Source organism: Varroa destructor, unplaced genomic scaffold (genome assembly GCF_002443255.2).
Source record: "Varroa destructor unplaced genomic scaffold, Vdes_3.0 BEIS01000004.1, whole genome shotgun sequence".
Classification (NCBI taxonomy): Eukaryota; Metazoa; Arthropoda; class Arachnida; order Mesostigmata; family Varroidae; genus Varroa; species Varroa destructor.
In genome coordinates, this window is record NW_019211457.1 from 11,602,519 (window position 1) to 11,628,389 (window position 25,871).

General features: G+C 42.5%; 1 protein-coding gene across 3 annotated transcripts in view; it reads left to right on the forward strand.

Annotated features, from left to right (window-relative positions):
- Positions 1-708: 708 nt before the first annotated feature.
- The window catches only part of LOC147755848 (uncharacterized), a 53,666-nt gene continuing 28,503 nt past the window's right edge, over positions 709-25,871 (forward strand). For all 3 annotated transcript variants that reach the window (XM_086986569.1, XM_086986570.1, XM_086986571.1), the window contains exons 1-2: positions 709-858; positions 19,105-19,300. In XM_086986569.1, the coding sequence (XP_086842695.1) occupies positions 19,227-19,300 (74 nt within the window). In that variant the 5' untranslated portion in view covers positions 709-858; positions 19,105-19,226. The remainder of the gene's footprint in view (positions 859-19,104; positions 19,301-25,871) is intronic.

A 25,871-nucleotide genomic window follows, 5' to 3' on the forward strand; every position in this document is an offset into this window, starting at 1 on the left:
ATAGCCTCTCCGTAGTTCGTCTACCACGCACGAACACACACAGGGTTTTATGTTCCGTACGCACAAATTTTCATGCATGGCTATAAGTTCGTATATAAGTAAGTATAGTTCGTGTGCACTTCCCTTGCCTAGTATTGGTAGTGTTAGGACAATGTGACCAAGGACTAAGGTTTTTTTTCGTCCCTCCCTATTTTATCACGCGCCTTTGAAGTGTGCCCTTTAAACTGGGCTGCGTCAAGCGGGTCGTGCTAGCTCTATTTTACTACACATTTATACTTTTCGGTTGGTAGCGATGATGCTCTGGTAGGCAGAACATGCAAGGGCCACGGCATAGCTATCGAAGGCCCGAAAAAGCAGCAGTGGCAGTAGGCGGTGCGCGGGTTAATGTTGGTGACGGTCACGTTGTACAAATTGAAGGCAATGCCGTCAGAGACTAGGCAGAAACAAGTATCAACCGCTGTAAGTGAACGAGCAGAGAAAGTTGTTGCAGCCGTGAGTAGATGCTTGAAACGAAACAATCGTCTCTTCTTGCTTTTACCAAGGATAAAATAAATGGGATAGGACGGAAAGGCTAAGGGAAAGCAGGGCATGGGGAGGAGGGTGCGTGCAAGAGGGAAAAGCTATCGCTTGTGGTACTGCCTCTGATCCTGCTAAGAGTGTTCCTCTAACAGCCGCGAAACAGCAGCAGCAGCATAAACCTCGAGCAAATCGTGCAGTACGTGGAACGTTGCGTAGTGCGGTGCGTAACGTTGAGTAGGATCGGAGAAGCATAAAGGGCAACAAAAAAAAGAAGGTTGACCCGTTTTTCCACTGCTCCTTCAGGCCAACCAGAAGTGTAAGACGATGCACAGCATCTGCGTAAGTATATCCTGTTCTGTATTTTATAATGACCCATACTATTGATGTAACAGCACAACAACACTTTGCACATGTTTGCACACGATTGGCACGTTTGTACAATCATGTGCTATTCTTCATCAGAAAAATAGATACATTAAAGGAATACATATCTAATATTATATTATTGTTGTACCGTTATTTAATAGTAGATAACATGCAATGAATAGCAGCGCAGTACTGATAAGAAACATGTTTCTAGGCAGGTCGGATGAGCTTATACCTATTTTCGTTCAAATGAACATGCGTTATAGTGTACAAACGCCAGAGAAATTTTGGCAACGATCATAGTCTGCAGAATGAATGGAGCAGTGTTCAAATGTATCTACCGAAGAACCACTAACGACAATTAGACATATTTCTATGTTTTTTCTGTGAAATTTCTGTGAAATTAGAAGTCATGATAGTAATTGTCAATATGACAAATTCGGATGAAGATAAGTACTCAATTTTTTGACATGAATTGAAATATTCCGGGTATCACATAGGCGTAATTCGCAAACTTTTTAGTTAAACTCTAGGCTAATTTCTAAACAAGAAGGCAGATAAACGTTCAAACCATTTCCCTGGTCTCTCTACCCAACTCTAAAAGAAGCATGCTTTTTTTCCAAGTGGCACATTTACATACATGTCTATACTGAGCAGTCCCATGTCCTTTCTCACTGCATTGAATCGCTACGCAACGCTCTCTCGTCACCTCCTTTGCGTTTAGTTGTTGAAATATTATAATATAATGTTACGCAACGTTTTACTTCACTTTATGTGTTTCCTAATAATAACAAAAACAAATTCATTACTTCAAAGCAGGGGCAGGCTTGGCTCATTCTGCACTTTTCACGCTCTTGACCTGACACAATTGCAATATTGTCGACCCCTGCTTGGAATTTCCACAGCTTTTCCACAACATCCGGCTACTTTTCTATCGTCGGAACGAGCGCAGGACAGGAAGAGCAAAAAAAAAATATCGAATTGAGCTCGTTTCGAATACCTCTGCGCCTCCGTAGTGTAAGAAACCTTTTCCTTTTCTGTTTTGTCTCTTTTCCCCAATTCATCCAAGTTCCGTTAGTTGTTCTCCTCCTTTTTTTTAAGGGCAGCTCTGTTGCATTGCTGCAGCATCACCACACCTTATGCTAGGTAGAGTGCGGCCTAAATGAGGTACTGGAACTGGAGCAAAAATACTTGTACTACAAGCCGTTATTCGAGTCTTCTTTTCACATTTGCTACGACCATGACCGCCGGCGGAAGAGCCGTCGCCGCTTCCGCGACGTCTTTTACCTAGTGCAATGTGGTATAAATTTAAATTTAAAAGTCAAGACTTTCTTTGACCATGCCCATCTCGCCGCTAGCTTTCATAGTACCGCACGCGGATCATGGCTCTGTAGCGCTCACACTTGCTTTAGGATTACGGCCAAGAGAAGGCGAAGTTTAAAATGAGAACGGCTGCCAGAGTGCTTCACTTCCACCGCCGACCACGCGACGACTTCGGCAATGGGATAGCGGAAGCAGCAGCCATGGCTGAGAAGTCCTATTGCAAAGGACCACGAGAGCACCCAGCCAGCTATTTCCTTCACGTTTGCCGTCATTTTCATAATTATTCTTCTGGCATTTTTTCATCCCGCGTACCTTGCCGAATTGTCGACTCGTGTCCGTTTCGGTTTACCTGCCGGTTTACTTCTTCATCTCTTTCTTCTTGGTCCTGAAATTCCGTTGCTTTCAATTCTTTTCGGACACGAAGAATCAAGCAAGCCGCTTCAGGCGGGTCCCGTTCACCTTTTCACCGCCAGCAGACTCGAACATTCCGAAGGAAGCGATCCGCTCGACCCACTCAACCGACCAAGCGACCGATCCTATGCGAATAAAGAGCAGCAGCAGCAGCAGCAATGGCGGCAACCATGCCTTCTAGTCGCCCAGATCAGAGACTCTGCTGCTCGCGCCCGAAACAGCAGTGACTCGTTCCATAGATAGAACCAGCTTTTGCCAACGCGCTATCTACCCGCGCGGCGCGATGCGTGAGAGGCCAGCTTTCACCGGCAGAGAATGGTAAGCGAGGTTCTTTCTTGCCAGCTTGTCCTGCCTAGCTTAGCCTCAACAGAAAACATGTCGTAGGACAGCCAGCATAGCATCGCATCGTGAAGGCGTTGCTTCGTGCGACACTGACAGCAGAGGTACTAGAACTATCTGCGTATGGCCGCGGTGGCATACCACGGACTTAATGCTGCATACGGCCGTCTTGCTAATATCTTCACCGGGCACCTATGGAATTTTCCGTGTGTGACGATAGTGACGCTCGAGCAGTGGGTGTACCAGTATACAGCTCATGCTGCGACGACGACCAATGTGAGCTGCTGTACATCGGAAACACTTATGCACGCATAAGAGTTGAGGTCAGGATCAAAGCCGATCGCAACTGCGGAACAGTAATCGTCACCAAGAACAGAGAATGTAAGCACGTACGGCACAGGAAAATGACAGAAAACAGATATACCCGTACACATATAAAGCGGCGTATAAAAGCAGTATGACGTAAATAACAGCTGCGCCGTGGCAGAAACAGTCAGCTGAAGACCGCAGGCTTGCCGCTGGCTAAGAAGCTAACTCAATAGAGCTTCGCCGAATAACGTTGCTGGAATATGTACATTATAGGCAGATAAAACGCTCACGCGTTCAAAGTACTAATGTGTCTGTCTAGTTACTTATCCGGAACTAAGATCTTTACAAGTAAACTCAGCTGCTATGAGTTCTTCCTAGCTCTTTGAACCCAGCTTTGGCCCTTGGCGTAAGCACCTTCAATGTCGATTGCAGCGCAGAAATCATAAATAGCACCTTCTGTAAAGGTTTCACAATCTTAACACAATCGTTCTTAGCTTAGTAATCACGGGTTGAAGTCCTATGTTCGGAAAAGCGATCAGGCCTATCGTGTACGGCGAAAACTGTTTTGCATAAATAGTTAGTGCAAATTAAATGAGAAATGGCACTGTTTGTAGGAACTTCAAGAGTCGAATTAGAAGTTAGGTGATTACTTTATAAACACTTTCTTTCGCACATTATGTATACTCGATCTAACGCAAGCTACGAACCAGGACAGCCACTTAATCGACCTTGCTTTCAGGAAAAATCCTAGCATGTGATAACGTCAGTCCTAACAATAGCTGTTAGGTACAAGCTAAAACTTCTAATACACATTGACTTCAATACCCTTCAATAATAGTGTCCTTCAAAAAATGCCGTAATCTACGACTGTTTCATAGATAGAGCTTACTACCTCCCTATGTGCGTTAACGCTGCATAAAAGAGCCAGTCAAGCAAATCAACTATGTTGGTTGCGATGGAACATTCGACCTGGGCACACGGCTCTAAATGAATATGGGATCGTCTGGCTACTGGAGGCGGCGGGTGCCAGCGGTCCTCTGATCGAAGGCGCGCAGGGTTTCAATAGGAGAAAATCCCTGATCCGTTTCTCGTCGCATATCAAGAAATACCCCTATAAACTACTAACATTAGTTCCCGTGATAGCTTAGTGGGTAACGTATTTGTCTGCTAATCAGAGATACATTGCGGTCTGAGTCTGGGCCCGAGCAGAGACATACTTTGTCTCGTGCTAGAAGCCAGCCGTCTGATAGAAGGCCTAAGACCGTACCTGGAGCAACTGTACTAGAGGAATTAAGTTGACCTTCGGATAACGTATGCCCCCTAAAATTAGACACAGCAACATTGGACTTCGGAAACCAAAACAATAGCCCCTAGTTACGTCCAAATAGCTTCGACGATCAATTATACTTGCGGGAAATCCTATCGGCCCATAACTATCGATATTGTCTGTGATTTTCATTCGCACACTCGCCTATACGTAACCAAAGTACTAGCGATTAGCAAAGATGTTTAAAAATTTTCAACTTTTAGTACATAGACACTTCATAAAGCTGTAGCCTTCCTAGCCCTGTTCACCAGCTTGGTTTTACTATCACTATGAAGACATAACATACATGAATGACTAAATACGATCGCCCGTTGATCATCTTCCCCGTCAACTGTGAATTCTTTTGGCGCTTGTGGTAACATTAACGGTATGTTTAATTATCTCATTGACTAATTGCAACGTCATCGAATCTTCATTTTTGCCCTTGATCATACTAACAGAGCTTAGCACAGAAGCCCGAACTAACAAAATAGTACTTCGAAACGTATATAAATCGTTACGACCCCTCCTTTAATCTTAGATCTAGATTTGTCCAAGTGCCTCCCCAAATGTACATCGAATTTTAGACGACTTGTGCCTTCATTAGAAGCACCCGTAAGAGTTGTTTCATTATACAAACCGGACAACTAGCTTTTTTTTTGCTTAGGTCATTACTTTTTGGTGGTCTGGCGACATACGTGAAGACGTTTTTGGACCGTTTGTTATTTCCTGTGACACTTCATGCAGAAAGTAATTTCAATTGTGAACATATATATATATATATATATATATCCATCGTATAGCAGTATCCATCGTTTATTATTTACAAAAATCCCATCATCCAGGGGATTGAAAACGAGCCTTTAAACATAGTTCCAATCCAGATCAGCTGCGCCGCACCTCCCTGAAGGTGTCGCAAATTTCTTGACCGCATTTGTTTACGTGATAATGGTTCGGTCCGTTGTTGGTTTTCTTCTATCTGACTAATCCACGAGGTCCTGAATAGACACCTATCTTCGAGTAGTCTGTAAGTGCACAGCTTGCTTAGTACAAAGAAAAATTATGCTTAAATAAATCGTGACTTTATTTGCTTTTTGGTATGAAGTCGTCTGTCAGCAACGCAGCCTGCGACAACGATTCAGGACTGCCAACTATCTCAGAATCAATAAGATTACTTAGAATAGACCCCACAATAAAATTGTAGGGTCACTGAATGGAGTTAGCGAGTACTACTACGTTCATAGAAAATAGTCCCTAAGCCTCACATACATTGATGCCATTTGACGACATGATTCGTAATAACGAATTGAAGTTACTATGATGATTATAGAACTTGTTGACGTAAATTAATAGTAATTAACCACACTTGATGCAAGTTTGAATTGAGGCGACTGCCATTATCATAGCTGAAACCTATTCAGCTTAAGGCCATACGATGGTGGGGCCAGGAAGGAAACGGGGGTAAAAAAAGCATAAATTTATGTCAATTCCAGGGCTAGATCCGGTGCGAAACACTCTTTTTCTAAATCGCACTCAGCGATGGTGTCGGCGGCAGAGCTTACCTATTTTAATAGACGGGGCAACCGCAGCGGAACAGGCAGTGCCGTGGTAGTCTGAGATATCTGAATGGTTGGTTCACTAATGGATCTGTCTCGTTCAGACGAAAAGTAGGAAAACCGTCGAGATTGTCGGTGTGGTCTTTCGGAGTGAGTCGGGATGGTTGCTGGCGAGAGGAGGCGAAAGATTTTCAGAGGACACGGGGATGCAGGCTAGGAAAGGTCGGGATTGTACTTGGGGCTTGGTCAAAGACAGCCTTGAAAGGTTAGACGGGACGACAGGCCAGCAACAGCAGCACCATCACACAGGTAACACAGTCGAACCCAGTCGCCTCGCTCTCACCCTTTTAGCTTGCTCGGCCTTACGCCGGCAGACTTTAGCCGGACGCGATGAGATCCCTTCTGATCTACTGCATCTTGGAATCTGCGTCTCTTCCCGTCGCCAGATCAGTTGTTGCTGTAGCGTGTCAACATCGTGTTGACACAGAAGAAGGGAACTGGTGCAGCAGTTCATAAACCAGAAGCTATTACCGCGTGGGAGCACTTCGCAGTCTTGTATCGCATTGCCCGTAAGTTCTTCGCAAGTGTCATTCAGCTAGCTAGAACGTTAAATATTTTCAGTGACGTGAATATCCAGAGCCATTGATGATGACTGGCACGTAGTGAATATTATTCTTTGTTGACTATGTAATATTTCCTTTACATCTATTTCTTGCTCGCGTCGCAATAGATAAAAAATCAACGGTTATTTCTTTACAAAAAAACACAGGAGCGAAATTTTAAAAAAAAAAAAAAAAAGCAGTGTTTTTAAGAGGACTAGTAGATTGCCCAGATTATTTGTTCATATTTCGCATTGATTCTTTGAATTTGAAATAAGTGTTGAAAAAAAACTGAGAGATGTCTTTTAGCGGCCGAAACAAATAGCTCAAGACACGAAGCCTGCGTGTTCATCCATAGTTAATTCGTGTATATATTACATCACGAGCTATGAAAGTACAACGCATGGATAACTTTGTTTTTTAAATTTAATCTATGTATGTATTCTTATTTTTAAATGGATAATTGAGAAATACTTACTGACATTCTAGAGTAATACAGGATCCTATGATGCCCGCTGCCAGGTCTATATCGATAAGTCAACATTTTACAACAGTAGCTTAAAATGGCGTAAACTTCTTGACTACCCATATTAATAACTTAGCTGTTTAACCTGTATATGCAAGGTCTTTCATTGTAGCTTCTTGCAAATAAGGATTCACAATAAGAACACAGTAAGACAAGAACTGATCTTGTCTAAAGGAAACGTTCCGGACTTCGAATCCGGTTGGGAAGGTGCCATGTATCATAATACGATTCAGCTTAATTGAAGGCACTCACTGTGGTGAAAGCGGTCGCATTAACGTTACTGTACTTCTAAGGAATGGGCTCGAAGAGGACCTATGTCCTCACAAAGTTGATACGATACGCATTACAAGACATAAACCAATAAGACCAAATTTTCTAATAGATTTGCTCTTTTCAACAATATATGTAAATATAGACATTTTCTACGTGTCTGACCTCGACGTTTGAAGTTCAGAACAGTCAGCCTGCATACTCGGCATAGCTTACAGATTGGTCTGTTCTCAAGTTCCATCATCAATTTCCGATAAATTAGCGGTCATAACGAACTACAAATATAAAAAAAGCCAACCGGACATGCCCCAGTGTCCAGCGACTAGTTTGCAGCTCTAGAATCAAATCTGGGCATAAACATGCTTCGTTTCATGCTCGGAGCCAGTGGTCTGATCGGATTTATCACTGCAATAGTAAAGAGAGAGAGAGACGACGAGTTGCATTCGTAGGCCCTCATTATCTACATATATTACAGACACATATGAATAGGTCAAGATGAACCGGGAATGAAGACAGAAGCCAGAATGGAACTAGCACAGAGCACTAGCTCAGTTGAGGCAGTTGATTGCTAGTTCCTCAAGTGAGGGACGGATTGAATATGGGGAGCGGTTTTAAACGCAGCCACATACGGAGAGAGGTAAAGGGGATCGACGCAGCATCAACAAATAGCAACGAGTTACGCCTGAGTTCCTTGAAGTCTCGCTGTAAGCAGTTTCAAGCAATGCAACAAACAAACAAATGGATGCGTTTTTATTTATTAACGCACCATAAAAGAGCTTCGTTCAGTTAAGTAGTATTAATCTTGCTTGGAATCAGTCTATCTATCATAGACAGACAAGTACCATGCTTGTGATTAACGAGATACAAAGAACTAAGTAAAATAGAATTTTTCTTTTTTAAATTTACGCTATTTTCTTTGGCAAATAGTTGAACTCCGGGTTCGTACTTACTGAACTTGTGAACAAAAGTAAGTTAGCGCATACCGTACACGATTTAGGTATAAAAGCTACGAGGAAGACCTATAGTGTTGTGGTCACATGTATGATGAATGTCGGGCTAGCGGATCTGCTGAACTATGCAACAGACTGCGCCTTGCATCGCGCGAAGCAGAACGTAGCCGTTGAATTTCTATAAAAATGTTCTTTCTATTTAAGATTTCTATTCTATAAAAATAGCCTGTTCAATTGATAATTTACAAATGTCATGCATTAAAGTAATACTCAACGGCATCGAAAGCTGATGAATCAGAGACATCACTAAATAACATATAACTTCGTAGCGTGTCCTTATTTCACATGAAATTATTAATGGTACTCCGAAAATCAGATTTTAGCACAGAAATAAAAACAGAACTTCAACCTCTAGCCCTTCTATTAGGAGCTCTAGCTACAATAGCTTAGGCCTAAATTGCTTTGATGTAATTTCTTATCGCGAAAGCGGGATCAAATTGAGTTGTCTGCCACAGGCTATTTAGAAGGCTCCTTTCAGAGAGCTTTGGCCGTCTAAAAGAAAACGTATAGTCATTTGAACTATTCGATACACACTGGCTTTTGAAGAAAAGTAAGAACACGTACACTTGTACAGTATATCACATTGATGTAACAAACTGTAAATTCCATTGAAACTATACATATGAAGAACAGGTTGATCGTACGAGGTTAACACTGCGACCCAAAGGGCCAGACGTTCAAAGATGCGACACTGCCCCTTCCGATACCCGTCAGTATTCGGTAGGACGAATTCGTATTGATGACAAATAAGCTTTGAAGGAATAGACTAGTACACTTCGTCAATCAGCTGCACAAAAGTAATCGTTGTGGTGTTACGGCTTTCTGACGGTACGGAGCGAAAATCGAAGTCTAATTAAAGTAGTTCGCAGCATTCTTTGGTCCGGGGCGATCAAAAACTCGGTCATTTGTCGTCCAGGTTATACTAACTCCCGAAGCTGCTTCCAGTAGGTAGCCAGTTGAGAACCACATGTCTTGGACTCACTGGTCACAGAAGGTACAGGCTCACCCGACCCATAGATTTTACACTACTAGTTACTCGAATCAATGCGTTTGACGAGAGAGAGAGGGAGAGAGAGGAATATGTATACAAATATATGTAGAGAGAGGGGGAAGGGGGGCTCAGAGCATTTCATTGGAGGTTCGCTGGTCAAGCGCTGGAAAGCCAAAAGAATATTGGCGCCTACCTGGGCCCACTTCGCGTAAGTAATGCTGATAGCTCGACAACGGCACCCCAGCTGGCTGCGATCAGCGGGCGTACTGCCAGTATAGCTAGAATTAATCGTCAACTTGCAGGTCATCACCACTATCAGCGTGGTCACCATAGCATGTAACTCATAAGCAGCATTCAATTTCTTCTTTAATACCTTAGGATTCTTCATGAACTCTCAAAATTCAGTATTTAGATTGAAGTCCTGATGTTATTCGACTCGCCCGGGCTAAATTCTGAACGAAACAGACTCATGGCTTAACGAACTAGAAAATATTGACCAGAAATATATTATAAAGCCCAAATTTTTGTTAACATAATTGTACATACATTATCTCCTGAAAACAAATAGAAAGGTATGTGTCCACTCAATATTTTAGAGCGTATAATAACTACAATCATTTCTAAAGTGGTGCACTCAACCACCGATTATGTCATTGGGAATTAATGTCTAGAAGAGGCAAAAGAGTCCATACTATACGAAAGCCTGCTTGCTGGTTCGAAGACATTTTCCCTTAAGCCGTAATTTTTCTTTGCTTGGCCTTGTCTATTAACTGATTTACTCAGTTGATGGCCTTTCCAAGGGTCAAAGGCAATCCGTTATGCACGCATGCATGGTATTCTATCTGGGCCACAACGTGTGTCCCGCGGTACGCCTCATAGACTTACCACTTGAACCTAACAAAACAAGGGAACAAGTGTGGATAATATTCACATGAATGCACAGACCCCCTGTGCGGCGCACTTCAGTCAAAATTAGATGGCTCCAAAGAGTGAAGAGGCACCTCCGTCCCTCAAACACACAAATGTTCGTCAACAACAATATTATAGATATCTATATATCTATACGTAATTCGAAATTGGAAAGTATTTTGCTTGAGTCAATGCTGCCTTTCACTGACTCTGTTTTGTCCTGACTTGCTAGCTGGCCTTGTGCTATGATTTCCGATCATTCGCCTATTTACAGCCCATCGTGTGTTTGAAACTTAATCCAACTTAGAGCGATTCTCTTTGGTAAATTACCTTGTGTGCATTAGAAAGGCCCTAAGCGTGATATATTAAATATTTTTGTCTCGTTTCGCCACATCTCCAGTAATCCTATCACTGTCTCCACCGGTCCATTCACAAACGAAAGAGAAGCAATACATACTATCTCGCATTTATTTTGCCGAACCCAGACGCGCACACAGACATGTTACACATGCACACTTATTGTACCCCCACAAAACAATGTGCAGACGTCACATCAGAACTGTCGCTGCCAGCATGACGACGACCATTAGCTTAATGGAATCGTTTAATGAAATTCCATCGTCATCCTCCAAGGAACGGCTTGCCCTTTCTTTTTTTGATCCGCGCATGTCAAACACACCATTGACGTTAGATGCAATAGAGTCGTGCCGTCGCAGCCCCGGGTGGCTATATTCGCCTCTGACTGGCTGCCCACTCGTTCTCAAGGACGGATCGACGAGTGCGCGAACGCAAACTCAACTGCTGTTTCTGTTGTTTTTATTGAGGTCGGAAGGAAAGAGGGAGTAGGGCCATGTTTGGAGCGGTATTAGCCTTAATACATGGGACGGATTATGGACATTGTACGAGTTCCGTTCCGTGTTCAAACGCCGTCGTCGTCGTCGTCGTCATCATCGTCTCAATCTGACTTTCTCGGTGGCGTCAATGCGCTACGGCGAACTAATTGACCGAGGGTCGTCGTATATTGAAATGACCCAGTTTTGATGCGTTGAAATGTGGCTAGTGAAAGCCAACGAGGGAAAATTGATCGACGAAAGAGGGAGTGAGGGCATACTGCTGTCATGATAAGGAAAAGTGATCCCGATGCTTATCCTCGCCCCGCCCATGACTGCTACTACTGTGATTGGGCATTCATTTGAATTAGATTTCCTATTGCGTTTGGGAACTGAATTTGATTTCAATGCAGGCTCCAATAACACAGCCGTATAGAAGAGAAGAGGACAACATTTGTATGAATATCGACCTATTTTCAAGTAACTACAAGGCCACTTGTATATACACAGTCACACATGCAATGCACCGTTGGCCAACACGAATATAGATATAAAACATATGGAAAAATGTCAGCAGTGAATAAATAAATTCAACGTCTTTTTTAAGAACAAGCTGTCCTCGAGTTGTCCGTTCTCTTAAAGGATTATCAAGTAGGGGTAGCCTCAGTTTGTCGGAGGTCGGATGATCGGAGTATACGAATTCAATTCAATTCCATTAAAATAAATGAATTCAGCATCGTTCCGGTGCTGTTTTACACGTTCTTCATATAAACGTACCATTTCCTTTTCCGCTGAAATTATTTGGACCCACACTGGAATACCTAAGATCAGACTTTTCTGATACAATTGTACACTGTATGCGTGAATGCCTTGTCACGACGGGGGCAATTTTATAACTGCTTAATCATTTTGATATTTTCAGACTACACACCGAAAACCTACAAATTGAATCTATTTTGTTCCTTTTAAATTGATAAATCATTTTGGCAAAATTCGACGTTTAAAAAATTAACAGAGAACATTTTTAAAAAAAATTAAATAATCAAAAGTAATAGCCATCGGCAGGGTAGATTGTTTGTGAGACGAAATCGAAAGTGGATGTTACAGTGATAGCAAGATCTTCTATAGGTTTGTTTATTGGAATAACATCTCCATTTAAAGTATATATCGATGGCCATATTTCCAGCAGAGGCGGCACATTTGGAAACGGATATGGTCATATTCGCTAACCTTGGCCTTCTAATGCGAAGTTGCGAGGCCATAAGCTTTTGCAGCTTTCCGTTTATTCTTGGGTGACGCGCGCTTCTTCGGTTGCATCCGCCCACGAACGTAATCGTCTGCGACAATCGCAGAAGATCAAGCTTTCATTTCAAACCGCAATTCACAGAACCAATGGATTATCCGTGTAACGTGAAAGCACAAAGGCGCTGGGACATATATATACGCCTGTATTTTTGATCTCCGCTCAAATCACGCGGCACACATTTGTACGATTTTTTAGCCTTCTAGTTTGACCGAAATGAGCAAGTATGCTACAAATCTGAGTTCTAACACGACTGCCCTTGGAGATTAGTCAGCTTCTACCGCAACTTTCAGCGCTTCCTTGTTCACTCCTGCAGAGGGCCTTTCACTACACCCATTTTCGATTTCCGACTTTTTCTTCCCGGAGTTTTTTGGGACGACGACTCACGATTTTTTACAAATGAAACCTTCGCCGGGTATAAGGTTTATTTCTGCCAACGTTGTAGTTTCCACGTGAAATCCATGCTCTTAGATTTTCCGAATTTCCTCGGTATGTTACGACTCACCTGCTGAAAGCCCGAATGTCGACACCCGAGTGAACGGTTTTATACAAGCGCATTGGGCGCTGGGAAATGTTGTGCCATTATAAATTCGCGTCAATTTGAAGTATGAGATTAATGTTTTTTTACGTTTTAGACTAAACGACCATTTTTTTCCTTAGAGTTTGTGCAATAGTGCTAGCAGGATTTGAATCCACGACCCTCGGCCTCTTTCGAACACGGACTCCATTAGTTTGTGGTGATGCCTTTCACTCAGATTGTACGGTTGAGTTTCTCAGATTTGTTTTTCGTTAATTCACATAACAAGTTCTTACGCGAGTTCTAAATGCATGTGCATAAACGACAAGGCCTAAATTCGCCGACTCTAGGCGCATATGACTGTACCTATTACATAGGACGCATCACTACGACGCATACAATTCTCTGACTTCAGTTTGATCCTGATTGAATGATCTGCTTACATAAAGAGCTCTCGAGCGGCGTAGCGGTGCCTAACAATTTGTGTTCTCTTGAAAAAACCAAACGCTTGGCGGACCTACCCATAGAATAGGTCTACTGTGTTCCAGTACTGCAAGTCTAATCTTCTAAATAGATTAGAGACCAATCGTGATTACATATTGTAACAAAAAATCTTGTTTTCTATTCGGCAAATCGACCGGGAAGCCATCAGGTAAACAGATAGGCTACGTCCATGTTAAAAATCCGTGGATAGATATCTTTGCTGAGGACCAATCTAGGCATCCATTGTACATAATCTAAAAGATAGGACGCGTTTGTTTAAAGGCCTGATGTACGGTTGTTGCACGTGAGCCCAATTCACACCCATCCGAAAGAGGGAGGAAAAGGAAAATATCGACAAAGAGCAAGGAAATGAAGGAACGAGCTATACGCCGGCGAGCGGAATTGAAGGGAGAGAGCGCTCAATCTTACGGATGAGTCAATGGTGCCAACGCCAATTTGCAGCCAACTGACTGCGCCGACTTATTGAACCGGCAGGGATCCTTCTTTTGAGGAAGAGATAGTGGGAAAAAATAAAGAGAGCAGGCAAAAGAGCTGCCGGGCCGAAGGACGACTAAGGGCGAGCTAGCAGTAAGTCGGTATTCTGCAGCCATTCAGGGCAGCACTCAGGAATCAGATGGCGGCCGCATCAATAGCGAGAAGACGACTCGAAAAAAGGAGGAGCAACGAGAGAACAAGAAAGAAGGAAAGAGGTTCGGATGACTCAGGCAACTTCTCGGACGGCGATCGAATGTGTCATGGCAGTGGCAGTGATGTGGCCGATACCGAAGCGATTTGTTGTCCAGCCACCAGCTCAGTTCACTCTATTCGTATAGGAATTCTACAATACCTTCGATGTCACATCGGTATCAGCAGTGCAGTGATACCACGCGCGCGCTCGATACATACGTGAACGAATGCGAATCCATACGATCAAGCGTCTTACCGACCAGCCAGCAAGTAGCAGCGATGTGCAGTGTACACGGTCTTTCGCCGCATTACATCAAGTAGCAGAGCCTGGTATTGAAGATCCACAATAGAGGAAGCTAATGTAAGTGTGTGCAGGAAAATGCGGGCCGGGATGTGGGGGGGGGGGGGGGGGGTGTTTGTGTTGTATTTATACGCAAAACTGTCCAGGCTACATGTAGTATGTATGTCGGGGCTATCGATGTCGCATTGGACATGAAAGCGATATCTTACTTCCTCTGGCGGCCTCGGCGAGGCCGCTGGCAGCAGCCAGGAGCAACTCCCTGAACCGGTACCACAGAAGATACGACTACTGAGACAAAATAGACGCGTCTTTTAAGGTATCTATCACCCGCTTGGGCCGATAAGCAGACAAGACAAGGGCGACACGGTTGAAAGGCAGAAAGGTGACACGATTGTCGTGCTCCTGCCGTCTTCCTGAAATACGTTTGACTGAGTCATTTGTATATGTAGAGCATGCATATATATATATATATATATATATATATATACGCTCTTCCGATATAGAATATACCTAAAGAGCTTAATGTTTTTTTACACCATCGCTGTTTAGTGCGAAACGTATGAGAAGCGAAAGAATTATTATTGGCTGTCTGTCTGTCATTGTTGAAGTACAAGATATATTATTAGAGAGGAACCCGTAGAGCTACTTACTGTTTTCTTTAGAACGTTTCCATTTAAGATGTAATTTGTTGATTCGAACGAGCAGAAAGTCGGAAGAAATTTTTGGGCAAAGGTATAAGGCAAGGTATAGGTATGTGAGCGAGGCCCTGCTCTCATGGGCGAAAAAACAGGCTCGCTTTCCGACCCTGATGGGTTTGCTCGGGTTCAGCCGGGTGTTGTTCATGTGGCAATTTGAGCTAGTTGATCATAATAGGTTTGCCTTCAGCATTTTAGCCATATTTATATTTATATATATTTATAATATCTAGCGACAATGATTTTAGGCACGATTGAATTATCTACACAAATTATAGTTCCTTACTACACGTGTATGATATGCAAAATTGGTATTTTGTATTCATTCTAATATATAATTACAACACTTATTTTCTTTATTTAAGTACACCTTAATAGATTTGCTAGACTTACTATTGGCTAAAGCTTTCATGACTAACGGTAGAAACAACCGTACGTTGACGTGGGTCGCGTATAATACCAATATTGTGTTTATATCCAGTCGTTCCTATCTAGTTTTAGCCACCTATCATCGAGCCATGCATAATATAGTCATGTCACTTGGTCGATCCGGCTGATTGTCTAAGGTTCTGCATTTTGGTTAACATTTATTGTCTATAGTCTGGCGCTATTGCTCAGCTACGGTTTGCTACACTTTTCCCTAGGTAAATTCTATATAAGTGAAGTTTCACCCTATGAATGGATACTCGGGTAATATTTAGAAAGCTCAAAGCAAAGGAGATGTCTTTTTATAAATAAATATAGCTCTGACGAGAAGCTCCACATATGCCTATATCAGCCCAACTAAGAATGGTCAGTTGATGGCCTCTGTTTCATCCATTTAAATTATACTTACAGCTCTAAGCCGGAGACAAATAATGCAAACTGATCGATCATTCAGTCGATACGCCTTACTCTTTCACAGTAGTCAGATCATCATTGGAAAGTATTGATATTAAAACAAGTAACTTGTCTATCTGATACGTTGTCGTGTTTGTTCCCTTGTGTAATGCAACCTCTTATGAAAGACGGGACTGGCAAATTAACACCACCGTCCAACGTAACTAGCGATCATCGAACAGACTACCAAGTCTAATGGAATGAAACCTACTAATGGCTCTCCTCATGTTAATTACGAACTATCTCGTGCTAGGACATTGCACCAAGATCGGTCAATCTCTGCCGAGCAACTATCCATCTAGTTTTTCTAATCTGTCTCGCTAGCTGGACTCGTTTCCATCAAACAATTCCCTATCTTTAGAGGGATTTTACTATTTTTAGTTTGTTCAAAGCGCAACTTTGGCTAACTTTTTTCTTCTAAATTTCCGGCTAAATTGGCTAACTTTCCGAATAAGGCGGCTTCGTATGCATGTTTGATACGAAGCTCAGTCCACTTTTCTAGCGTACAATCGTGAATTTCTGAAAGCGCACGAAAAAAATTCATCAACAAGGAGCTTGATATATAATGATTGTTCAAAATCAAAAACTTCGCTCTTTCTTCATTATTCACTTCGCTAACATTATGAAATAGACTAGCGGCACCTCATTATGGCGAGAGGTAACGATTAAATGAGTTTGGTGGTCTCGCTTAGACCCACTAAGCTGTCTGTTCATAAATATCCGCGGAGCAGACTTTCGGCCTCGTCGGAGTGGACAGACGAGGTATTTTGTAATCGGCCCCTCCTTATTACCGACGACGTATCATACAATGTGTGCAGTGGTGACGGGACCAAATAGAGACTGATGGGCCTGTTACCCCATGTGGACCTTTCGAATCCCCTGCCTCTGGAACGATCTGATACACGGCGCATCGACTTCGTTGGTCAAGCCAACGCATCTATAATGCAACTTTAATATTCACTGGCCATGCTTTAGGTAATAAGAGGTTCGTTTTATGACCACTAGAGTCGATATGTCGGAATTGTCGATACCGATTCTTATGAGATAAGTTCTCAGCTACAACGAAATGGGTAGCTGTTTCAAGGTGTAGTTATGATATCCCGTTCATTTGCAAGCGATTATTATAAGAGTTAGGCAGATTAAGTATGACGCACACGACCTTAAGGTTATGTCAATGGCAAATGTAGAATGTAGGCACTGGGGCGTATACCGAGTTACAGCCGAAGATTCTAGTTGAACATTGCCTACGAGTAAAGACCTGAACGAATGTTCATATTATTGCTATTTTTATTCTATGGTTAGATCAGCTGTGTGGGCCGTTTTATCTCTCCACTGATTTAGCTGTCCCTTGTAATTTTTCCGTTCCACACATAATACAGTAAGCATTAATCAGGTCTAATGAAACTCTTTTAGAACTCGTTTTTTTTTCAGCTGCTGCTTTCTCCGTTTCTGTACCTTCATCTTCAACTTTTGTATCAGTTTTCTCTATTTCGCTTTCTACCTGACCTTCGTAATGGCTTATTCCTTTTCTTGCGTTGAGTGGGAGATCAGCGTGCGTGTGGCTACGTTCATGTACCTTTACTAGTTTTCGTCTGCTAGAAAAGGCAAATAAGAAAGGGCGTAAGCTATTCTTCGAAAGCCACTGTAGTCGCTACTACCAGCACTACCGCCCCTATCGAAACCGTTTCCGCCGCCGCGCAGTGGCGAGGGAAATCAGGGACTGGATATGGGGAAGAAATCAAGATAAATGGCTACTGAGACAGCTCTTCAGTCGCTAGCGCTGCTGCCACTGATCTCGCCCCGTCCCATTAGGCCCGACGAGAAAAACCACCAGGAGAGACCAGGCACGAGCGAGACGAGTCTTCTTAGCCACAAAAAATACCGCCATGCGCCAACAATCTACGGCAGCCGCAGTAGTGACGGGAGCCGCTTGCAATCGTTTCGGCGGATCGATTACTCAGCGAAAAAAAAATCGGCAAGAGCGACTTCGAACAACCAACGAAAAACGAAGAACTAAGAACCGGATCAGAGCTGGTCCGAACAGATCCCGCGCCGCAGCTGCGGATCCGTACGCCCGGACCTCGTCGGTTTGCAGCGAGAATTGTCGTGGAACCATATGGGACGCTGCTGTTGGAGGGTTTCGGATGTGAAGATCCGCAGCAGCGGTGGGAATACTAGGAAATAAGAGGAAAGGGGATCAGAGGCAAGCGCCAGGCTGCAACGATCAGTCGGTTACGTAGCCAAAGAGAGAACAAGACACAGAAAGCGATATTAACGCAAGATAAAAATCTCTTGACACTAAGACGACTAGGGACTATTTCGCTAGCGACTATCGAGGTAAGCTAACGCTAGAAGCGTTCACTTGATATGCGGACTGAATCGATTTGACTCGGCCGAGCCACTGACTCTGTTAACTCCATCCCTGCGCCTTTCCGCCGGCACTTGGCACTCGCTTCTTAGTAGCCAGTGTGGCTAACCAGCGCTTCTTCTTGATGCCGATGACGACGATGATCTGTGCCTGTTTTATTGGATCGTCGTAGTTGCTGCAAAGAAACGCGTGCTGGGGGCGGCGAACCAGAAGCTGAAGACCGAGCGGCCACGGTAGTCGAACGAGGCCTCGGTCTTGTGGAAGTGTGTTAGTCGCCGACCAACACTCTCAGTACGCTAGTAAACACTCCATGACGATACAACAGAGAAAAGGAGAGCAATAACGTAGGGGTAGGAGGAGGCTCAATAGCGTTGCATACAGGGGCTAAGGCGCAGGGTAGCAGTGGGATACGGTAAAGCAGGAATCGATTGGTTGCCTTCTACTCTAGTCCGGTAGTGTCCCTTGGTAGCAAATATAATAATCCAAAATCAGGGAAAATAAGGAAGAAGAGTAGTGGTACTAGTAACAATAAAAGTAAAGGTATCCATAAGAGAGAACGGCGAAGCTTTGGAATAATCGGTCGAGTAATAACTGCACTTCATTTCAGGTAAAGAGAAAGAGGTGCATTTTGCTATCGGGGGCAGAAGAAATAAGGAATGGGATGGGCCGAGGTAGACTAGATACGAAGTTGAGGATAATCAAGACGGCATGAAGCTGGTATAAGGAAAGATGGGGAATCGAGACAACTGGCGTCCACCATCCCAGGGCAGTATACAGAATTTCAATGTCACTGTTTACTATAGGTTTGTGTAACATACTGTGCCTCTATCTATCTATCTATCTATCTATCTGAGCTGTGTGCTAGTAAAATAATGGAAAATGCACAGATAGTACAAACGATTCACTTAGGACGGTGTCTGCTTTGGCAAGTTGCGGTCAAGACTTAACAGACAAAAAGGACAACTGTTATTTTTGTAAACTAACTTCAGCAGTTTGCGATAGCTGTGAAGTGGACAAAATAATCCCGTATTACGACGACTGCTGTAATGGAAGTATTACCTAAGAACATTTTCGTATTATAACGCTCGATATAGCTTCTAATTCCATTCGTTATAGTTTAGCGAGCAGTCGACAGCTTCTTAATCTGTCTTATCCTTCATTCTGTTGGATCGTTAAGTGTCTTCCTTTTCCTAGCGTTTGGCGTACATTTCTTAACTTACGTATCATCAACTCTGGCGCTTTTGATGCCCCGTCCTATATAGTGTGGCTTACAAAAAGAAAAACTCGAGGAACATATTTCAGTGACGGTGTAAGGGTTTTAAGCTTTTACATGTTGTGTGCATGACATGCGCATAAAAGCGGTGCAACGATTTTTACGAGTATAGGTATTAGACATCGTTTAGAAACTACGAGGGTTTGCTTTACTTTGAAAATATCAGTTGAAATAACAATGTAGAGAATTATAGCTTGGTACATTTGGCTATATGTGTTCATTTTCCATGCCATTTTGACTCGGAACGATCGAGTCCCAGCGAAAAGTTCGTCTCAAATGAGGTTTAACCTACAGAGTAAATATATAGATTCGGAACGTAACAACGAAGGGATGAGGAGGTCCGAATGAATCGATCTGCTGCAATAGCTATTGCGAAGATGTAAACGAATAGAGAAAGGCCTATATATTGTTAGTTCGATGAATGTATTTACCGGTATTGGGAGTACGATCATCTCGACTCTCTTATGCGTCAGCGCATATGGGGGGTTGGACACCGGTAAAATGTTTGTCCTTAGCATAACATCCTCGGTTCCCATAGATAGATTCGGAATTAACGGCGTCATCTCAGAAAGCCTACTAGATATTATAACGTGTTATAATAGAAAGTGCAGTGAAGATTCACATGGCTACATCATGGCATTAGAAATGCAACTTCGGGCTTGACCGTGTCGTGAAACAGCATCGTAAAGGGCTACTGAATCGTACCAGATGTACAATTTCATTTCAAACAAATCATTCCAAAAGTCCTCGTGCACTGCGCTATAAAACACGACCCCGCCCCGTTCCTCGCAAAGCAGCAGTTTGTGGCGGTGACCCCACATATGGCTTGCTTTGCATAGGCAAGTTATTTTCAGATTATATAATACAACTGCAACGGGATTCTGTCTAAGCTGTGGGGTGGGGGGGGGGGGTGAACTGGCCTCAAATTCGCTTAGTGTCCAGACGAACCTGAACACAAACTGAGGGAAAAATTTTATTTCTGATTGTATAGAAAACCGGTGGAAGCAAAGCGTGCCTTAGTCGTAGAAGGCGCGAACTTTCTTTTTCATTTTTATGTGCTTTTTCTCTGTCGTGGTGGACTTACTCGAATGCGCTCGCTTTGAAACAGAACGAAAAAAAGACCGTAGAAATGCGACAGTTCCTAAAAAGGCGGGGAGAGGGAAAGGAGAAGTAAAAAGACGTTCTATGAGGGACACACGTATTCTGGGGGGTGACTGATAGATGGCGATAGTAGGCGTGTTCTATTTAACATCAACCTCACCCACTCATATTTCCTCCTGAATTAATTTTTTTTGATAATACACTTCAGTCGGCCTAGTTCCTCACATTATTATTATATCACATACTTATTAGCAAAGTGAAAGCTGCCTCGAAGAGGCAAGCGTAATAAATGTATTTGTTAGGACCGCGTACGCATATTTTGTTGGTTTCTAAGGTACACACGCTATGTGATAGCATTGACTTAATTTCGACAGGTTTTCGGGTGGTGACCAACCGTGCTACCCCTGGTTCTGCTACCCGCCATTTTTGTGTCACAATGTCAAATAATTTCATATAGGCGGCAGACATATTTCTTCCTGACAATTAGGAGCTGTTGTGTTGTGGTCCACCACTCGGACATTTCTCTTTTACTCAGATTGAGAAGAGGTTCGTTGCTCATGTCCTTATGCTTCTTTGTGCCAAGCAAAGCTCAGGGTGGTGATATGGGTAGACCCACCCAGCCATCCCATTCATATATAAGTCACAGACTTAGCATTCGTTGTTTACGATGCTTGTAAATAAAACCTATTCAGTTGTTCTTCTGCTGCCGCGACCCTTTCTGCTGCCTGGGCCCTCGAAGAAAGGGAAGCGGACCTCTGTGTCATCGTTGAGTTGGCACTACGAGTGAATGAGTCATGCATCGGAAACTCACAATTTCTCAGTTCGGTTCACAATTACTATATTATCACTAGCATACTGCCAACAGATCTGCCTTTCGCTGGTCAGGCGTGTTTCGTGGACGAGTCCTGCTAATCTCAATTTATCGGCAGCAGGTCATCGATTCCCTGCTGCTGCTATATCCCTATCGTCAAGTTTTTGACTGTCACTATTATTGTAGTCGTTGTAAATCTCTACATGCATCTCGTTGCAAGCATGGTCTCGTTATGTAATTCCAAGAAATAAATTATCGAATAAACAAAGAAAGAAACACCCAAGAATCAGAAAGCAGGTCTGACCTGTACGGACAGACGGTAGTCGAACTCTATGATAACTTAAGTAATAATAACTAGAAAGGAAGGCAAAATTGTTTCCTCTTGTGCGTTCAGCCAAAAGGATGACACTGTTGCGAGACGAAAGGAGTATAGATCGTTGAATAAGCGAGAGAACATTGTACAATGCAGCGCTTTCAGCGTTATCTCTGGGCGTCGAAGGGGCAATCGCAAGGAAAAAATGAGAGAGAACAAGTTGGGGTATTGCACATATTCACGGCGACGAGGCACAGCAACAACATAGCTCTACACGTGCGCGCGCATGCCATACTCCACATTTCATATCATAGCTGGTAACACCCCAATGCGCCCCAATGCGCTTATATATTTATGCTTCTCCTAAAGCCTTCTTGAAGTCGCCCTACGTTAAAGCGGAAGCCCCGGTAGGTGAGCAGCTTGCTTCCCGGTTGACCAATCGTCTCGTATTATCGTGCATACGCTATGATATATTATAACACTCTGTTCCATAATACACGAAAAGTTGCGTTACAAGGTCATCACGAAGTGGTACTGCCGTGTATACTGCCTACGCAACTCACTCTTACGCCATACCACTTGGGCCTATCGCTGTTACCGTATTCTTATCGCGATTTTGCTGACGGTGCTTCTGTATTGCGTTATCGCACGTTTTAAACAGCCACCCTCTTTAGGTGCAGTCGCACATTTGCTGGTATGGATATTCTTGTTTACGCTATCCTTGTTAGTACCGAGCCTCTTGACAAACAATATATGTCTATATATGATGCCAGAATGGCTTTAAAAGCGGCGTACTATTACTGTCGAAGGACAGGTTTGTTTGTAGAGTTACGTATTTACGTGTGTGACGTTCTTACCATTCCGAGGTGTAAGTAGGATTTCAGAGGGTCTTGTGCTACTGTATTTTCGAAATTGGCCATGAAACGGTCAATGACTACGTGAGCACACCGTGCAGTAGTTATTAGAAAAACTTCCTGAGTGAAATAAATTTACCTTTAGGCATCAACGTAAATGGAATCTACTGGGCGATAAGAAGGAAAATTGCCTCAACGACTCATTTTCCTCTAAATGACAAGGCAGCCACTATACTCTTATGTTGTGTTTCATATATAAGGTGCTCTGAAAAACCTCACTCAATACTTGTGGGGTCGTCGAGCTCAGTTGGAAAAGCAGTTCTTCCAATAGAACCATGAAGCGCCTATATTTATATTACTGTTAGAAAGTCACAAAAGCGACGGATGACTTTTTAGGAAATATGGGATTATGTAGAAATTTCTGCGTTGGTTAATGAGATAATAAATACACAGAAGTGTTTGCCTTTCTCTTTAATACGCATTTTAAGCTAAATAATTATACTTGAATAGTTTTAAAGGTAAGTTATATAACGATAAACTCGTTTTAAGTGACCACGTTAGATTTTTCGGCTTTGAAATTAAATTGCTTAAAAAACTTACATTCTTAACCGAGGCCTGCGTGGGGCTAAGACTCAATGAGGATGGCGGTAGCCAAGTCTTGAAAAAAACTTGAGTTGTAAAGGATAATGACTTCACGGTTTTTAACACAATTGAGTCTCTGGGAAAATTAAAAAGGTGACGTTTTTTGGCTAGGTTACCCGTTGACGTCACAACAATTATATATGTATAAATATAATATTCGCATATGTTAAAATATATCGGGTCCCCAGTTGATGATAGCTAGATTTATAGAAGGATAATTCTCGCAAAAAAGAAATTCAGAAAAGCTACGCGAACTCTTTATTCAACTTCGGATGATTACACGCGTCGAGCGGCCGACCCCCAGGCTAATCGAGTGACGTCTAACTTTCCTGATCAAACTGGCCTGCATAAACATATAGGAATGAGCCTAACCGGTTAGCATTATACCTTAAACTGCAGGTCCAATCCAAAGGGTTGTTTCCGGATTATCCGATCGCACGTAACACGCTTTTATTATAAGATCAGGTGGTATCCTAATCAAAAACCCACTATTGTTCAGTTTCTGCCAAAATACTCGCTTGTACTTACTAGCGAATATTACGTTATTACTATTACTATCATCATTATTATATAGAACTGTTTCTGTGGAGGTCGCTCTAAAGGGAGGCTCGTTTACAACAAGGTGCAATGAAGTTAGCACAGGTAGACCGCACAAGGTCAACGGTAAGCTGGCTACAAACCTAATAAGATTTCAACACCGAGGTAATGCGTCCTACAACTTCAGGCGGGTTTTGTTTAGAATAGCCAGACAGCGTTCAGAAATCTACTACAGGTTTAAGGACTGAAACTATGGAATACGCTGAACTTATTTAGGCGTCAGCCTCGACTGAGGATCGGCTAATGACACCTACACAAAGAGTACAACCATATTAAAATATACTATATGGCTTGGCCGGCAGTCGCAGCGAAACAGAAATGACCCCCATTTACTAAAGCACGTTTTAGTGAAATGTATTGATATGTTATTCGTAATTAATTCAGTTGATTGTTTAATTAGCTATGCAGTTTTTTATATTTTAACTTCAAGATCAGTAGCGGCGTACAGAAAAGTTCCTGTGAAAACGCTAGACAAACCGTGTTTGTACATTTTCCTTCAAAACCCATCTGTAGGCAGTTTTTTTTTTTTTTTTTTTTTTAGCAAAAGCTTTTTCGGGAACTCAATGTTAGACTTAGCAATCCGAGGCCCCCGTTTAACCTCTTCTAGCTACCATTGCCTACTTTTAGAGCAGAACAAGATATTTACACCATTATTTATCGCCGAAAAAATAATAAATAATGCTAATTATTTCAATTACAATAAATCTGTTAAATTTGTTATTTCTGTATTGCAACAATGTCCTTTATTACATGAAATAGTTAATAGGGCAAGTTAAATAGTAGTGAATAGGGCAAGATGAAGGAAATAGTTTTCCTTCATCTTGCCCTATTCACAACCTGGAAACGCTGTCAAAGGCTGGCATCGATTTTACTAGCTATCCTTAATGAAATAACATACGAAAAAAACTTATAGCGAAGTGACTTGAAACAAAGATACAACAAAATTAGATTTTTTTTAAGACTTTGTTGATAATTTTTAGGTAAATTTTCCTGATCAGGGATATCACAGTTTTTTAAATTTTGTAGGAGCCAGTAATTCGAGCATAAATAACTTTTGAACATAAGAACTTAAAATTTAGATAAAAGATCTCTAACAAGGCAGTGCCACATAAGGCACCGCACCACTTGGCAAGCCGTTACATGTCGAAGCGTATAGTGATTACGTCGTTTTTGAATCTAGTAACAAATCGTGTAAAGATGAATATCGTTCTTAGTACTCCAGCTAACATTACTTATGTATCGCCGTGCTATAACCTGTACACTGTTGGATAAAAAATCCTATTTTTGGTTTTTAATCAATTCTGACGTTCTGGCGAATTGTTTTCGAGCTTGTACAAGAATAGTCTTCGATAGGCTAGATTTTACTAAATGTTCTTTGAAAGCGTCGTATGATTATAAATGCCCCCTTTGAACGGCAAGTTGAAGGTTTGTCAGCAATTTACCAATTCAAAGTAGCGGGGCTGACGACCATTTTTCCTCAACGGAGCCGTTGCTATACTGCATATTAGCAGTGCCTATAGGGTGGATCAAACCACATTAGCGTGGGTTGTCGGAACATATAACAGATACTTTATTTGAATACTTGTGGTACGTTACTCAATATCGCCTCTGTATATTTTTTTTAAAAATAATAACTCAAAAATTCCTCGAAAAGCATTTACGTTGCACAGCTTACGCTCCAGCGCCGTAGTTCCCATCTCGTTATTCATCTTCGAATTGTATTATACTGTTTCAGGGAGGTCGCGAGATAGCGGATAGCGGTGTCCAACAATCTGAGTAAGGA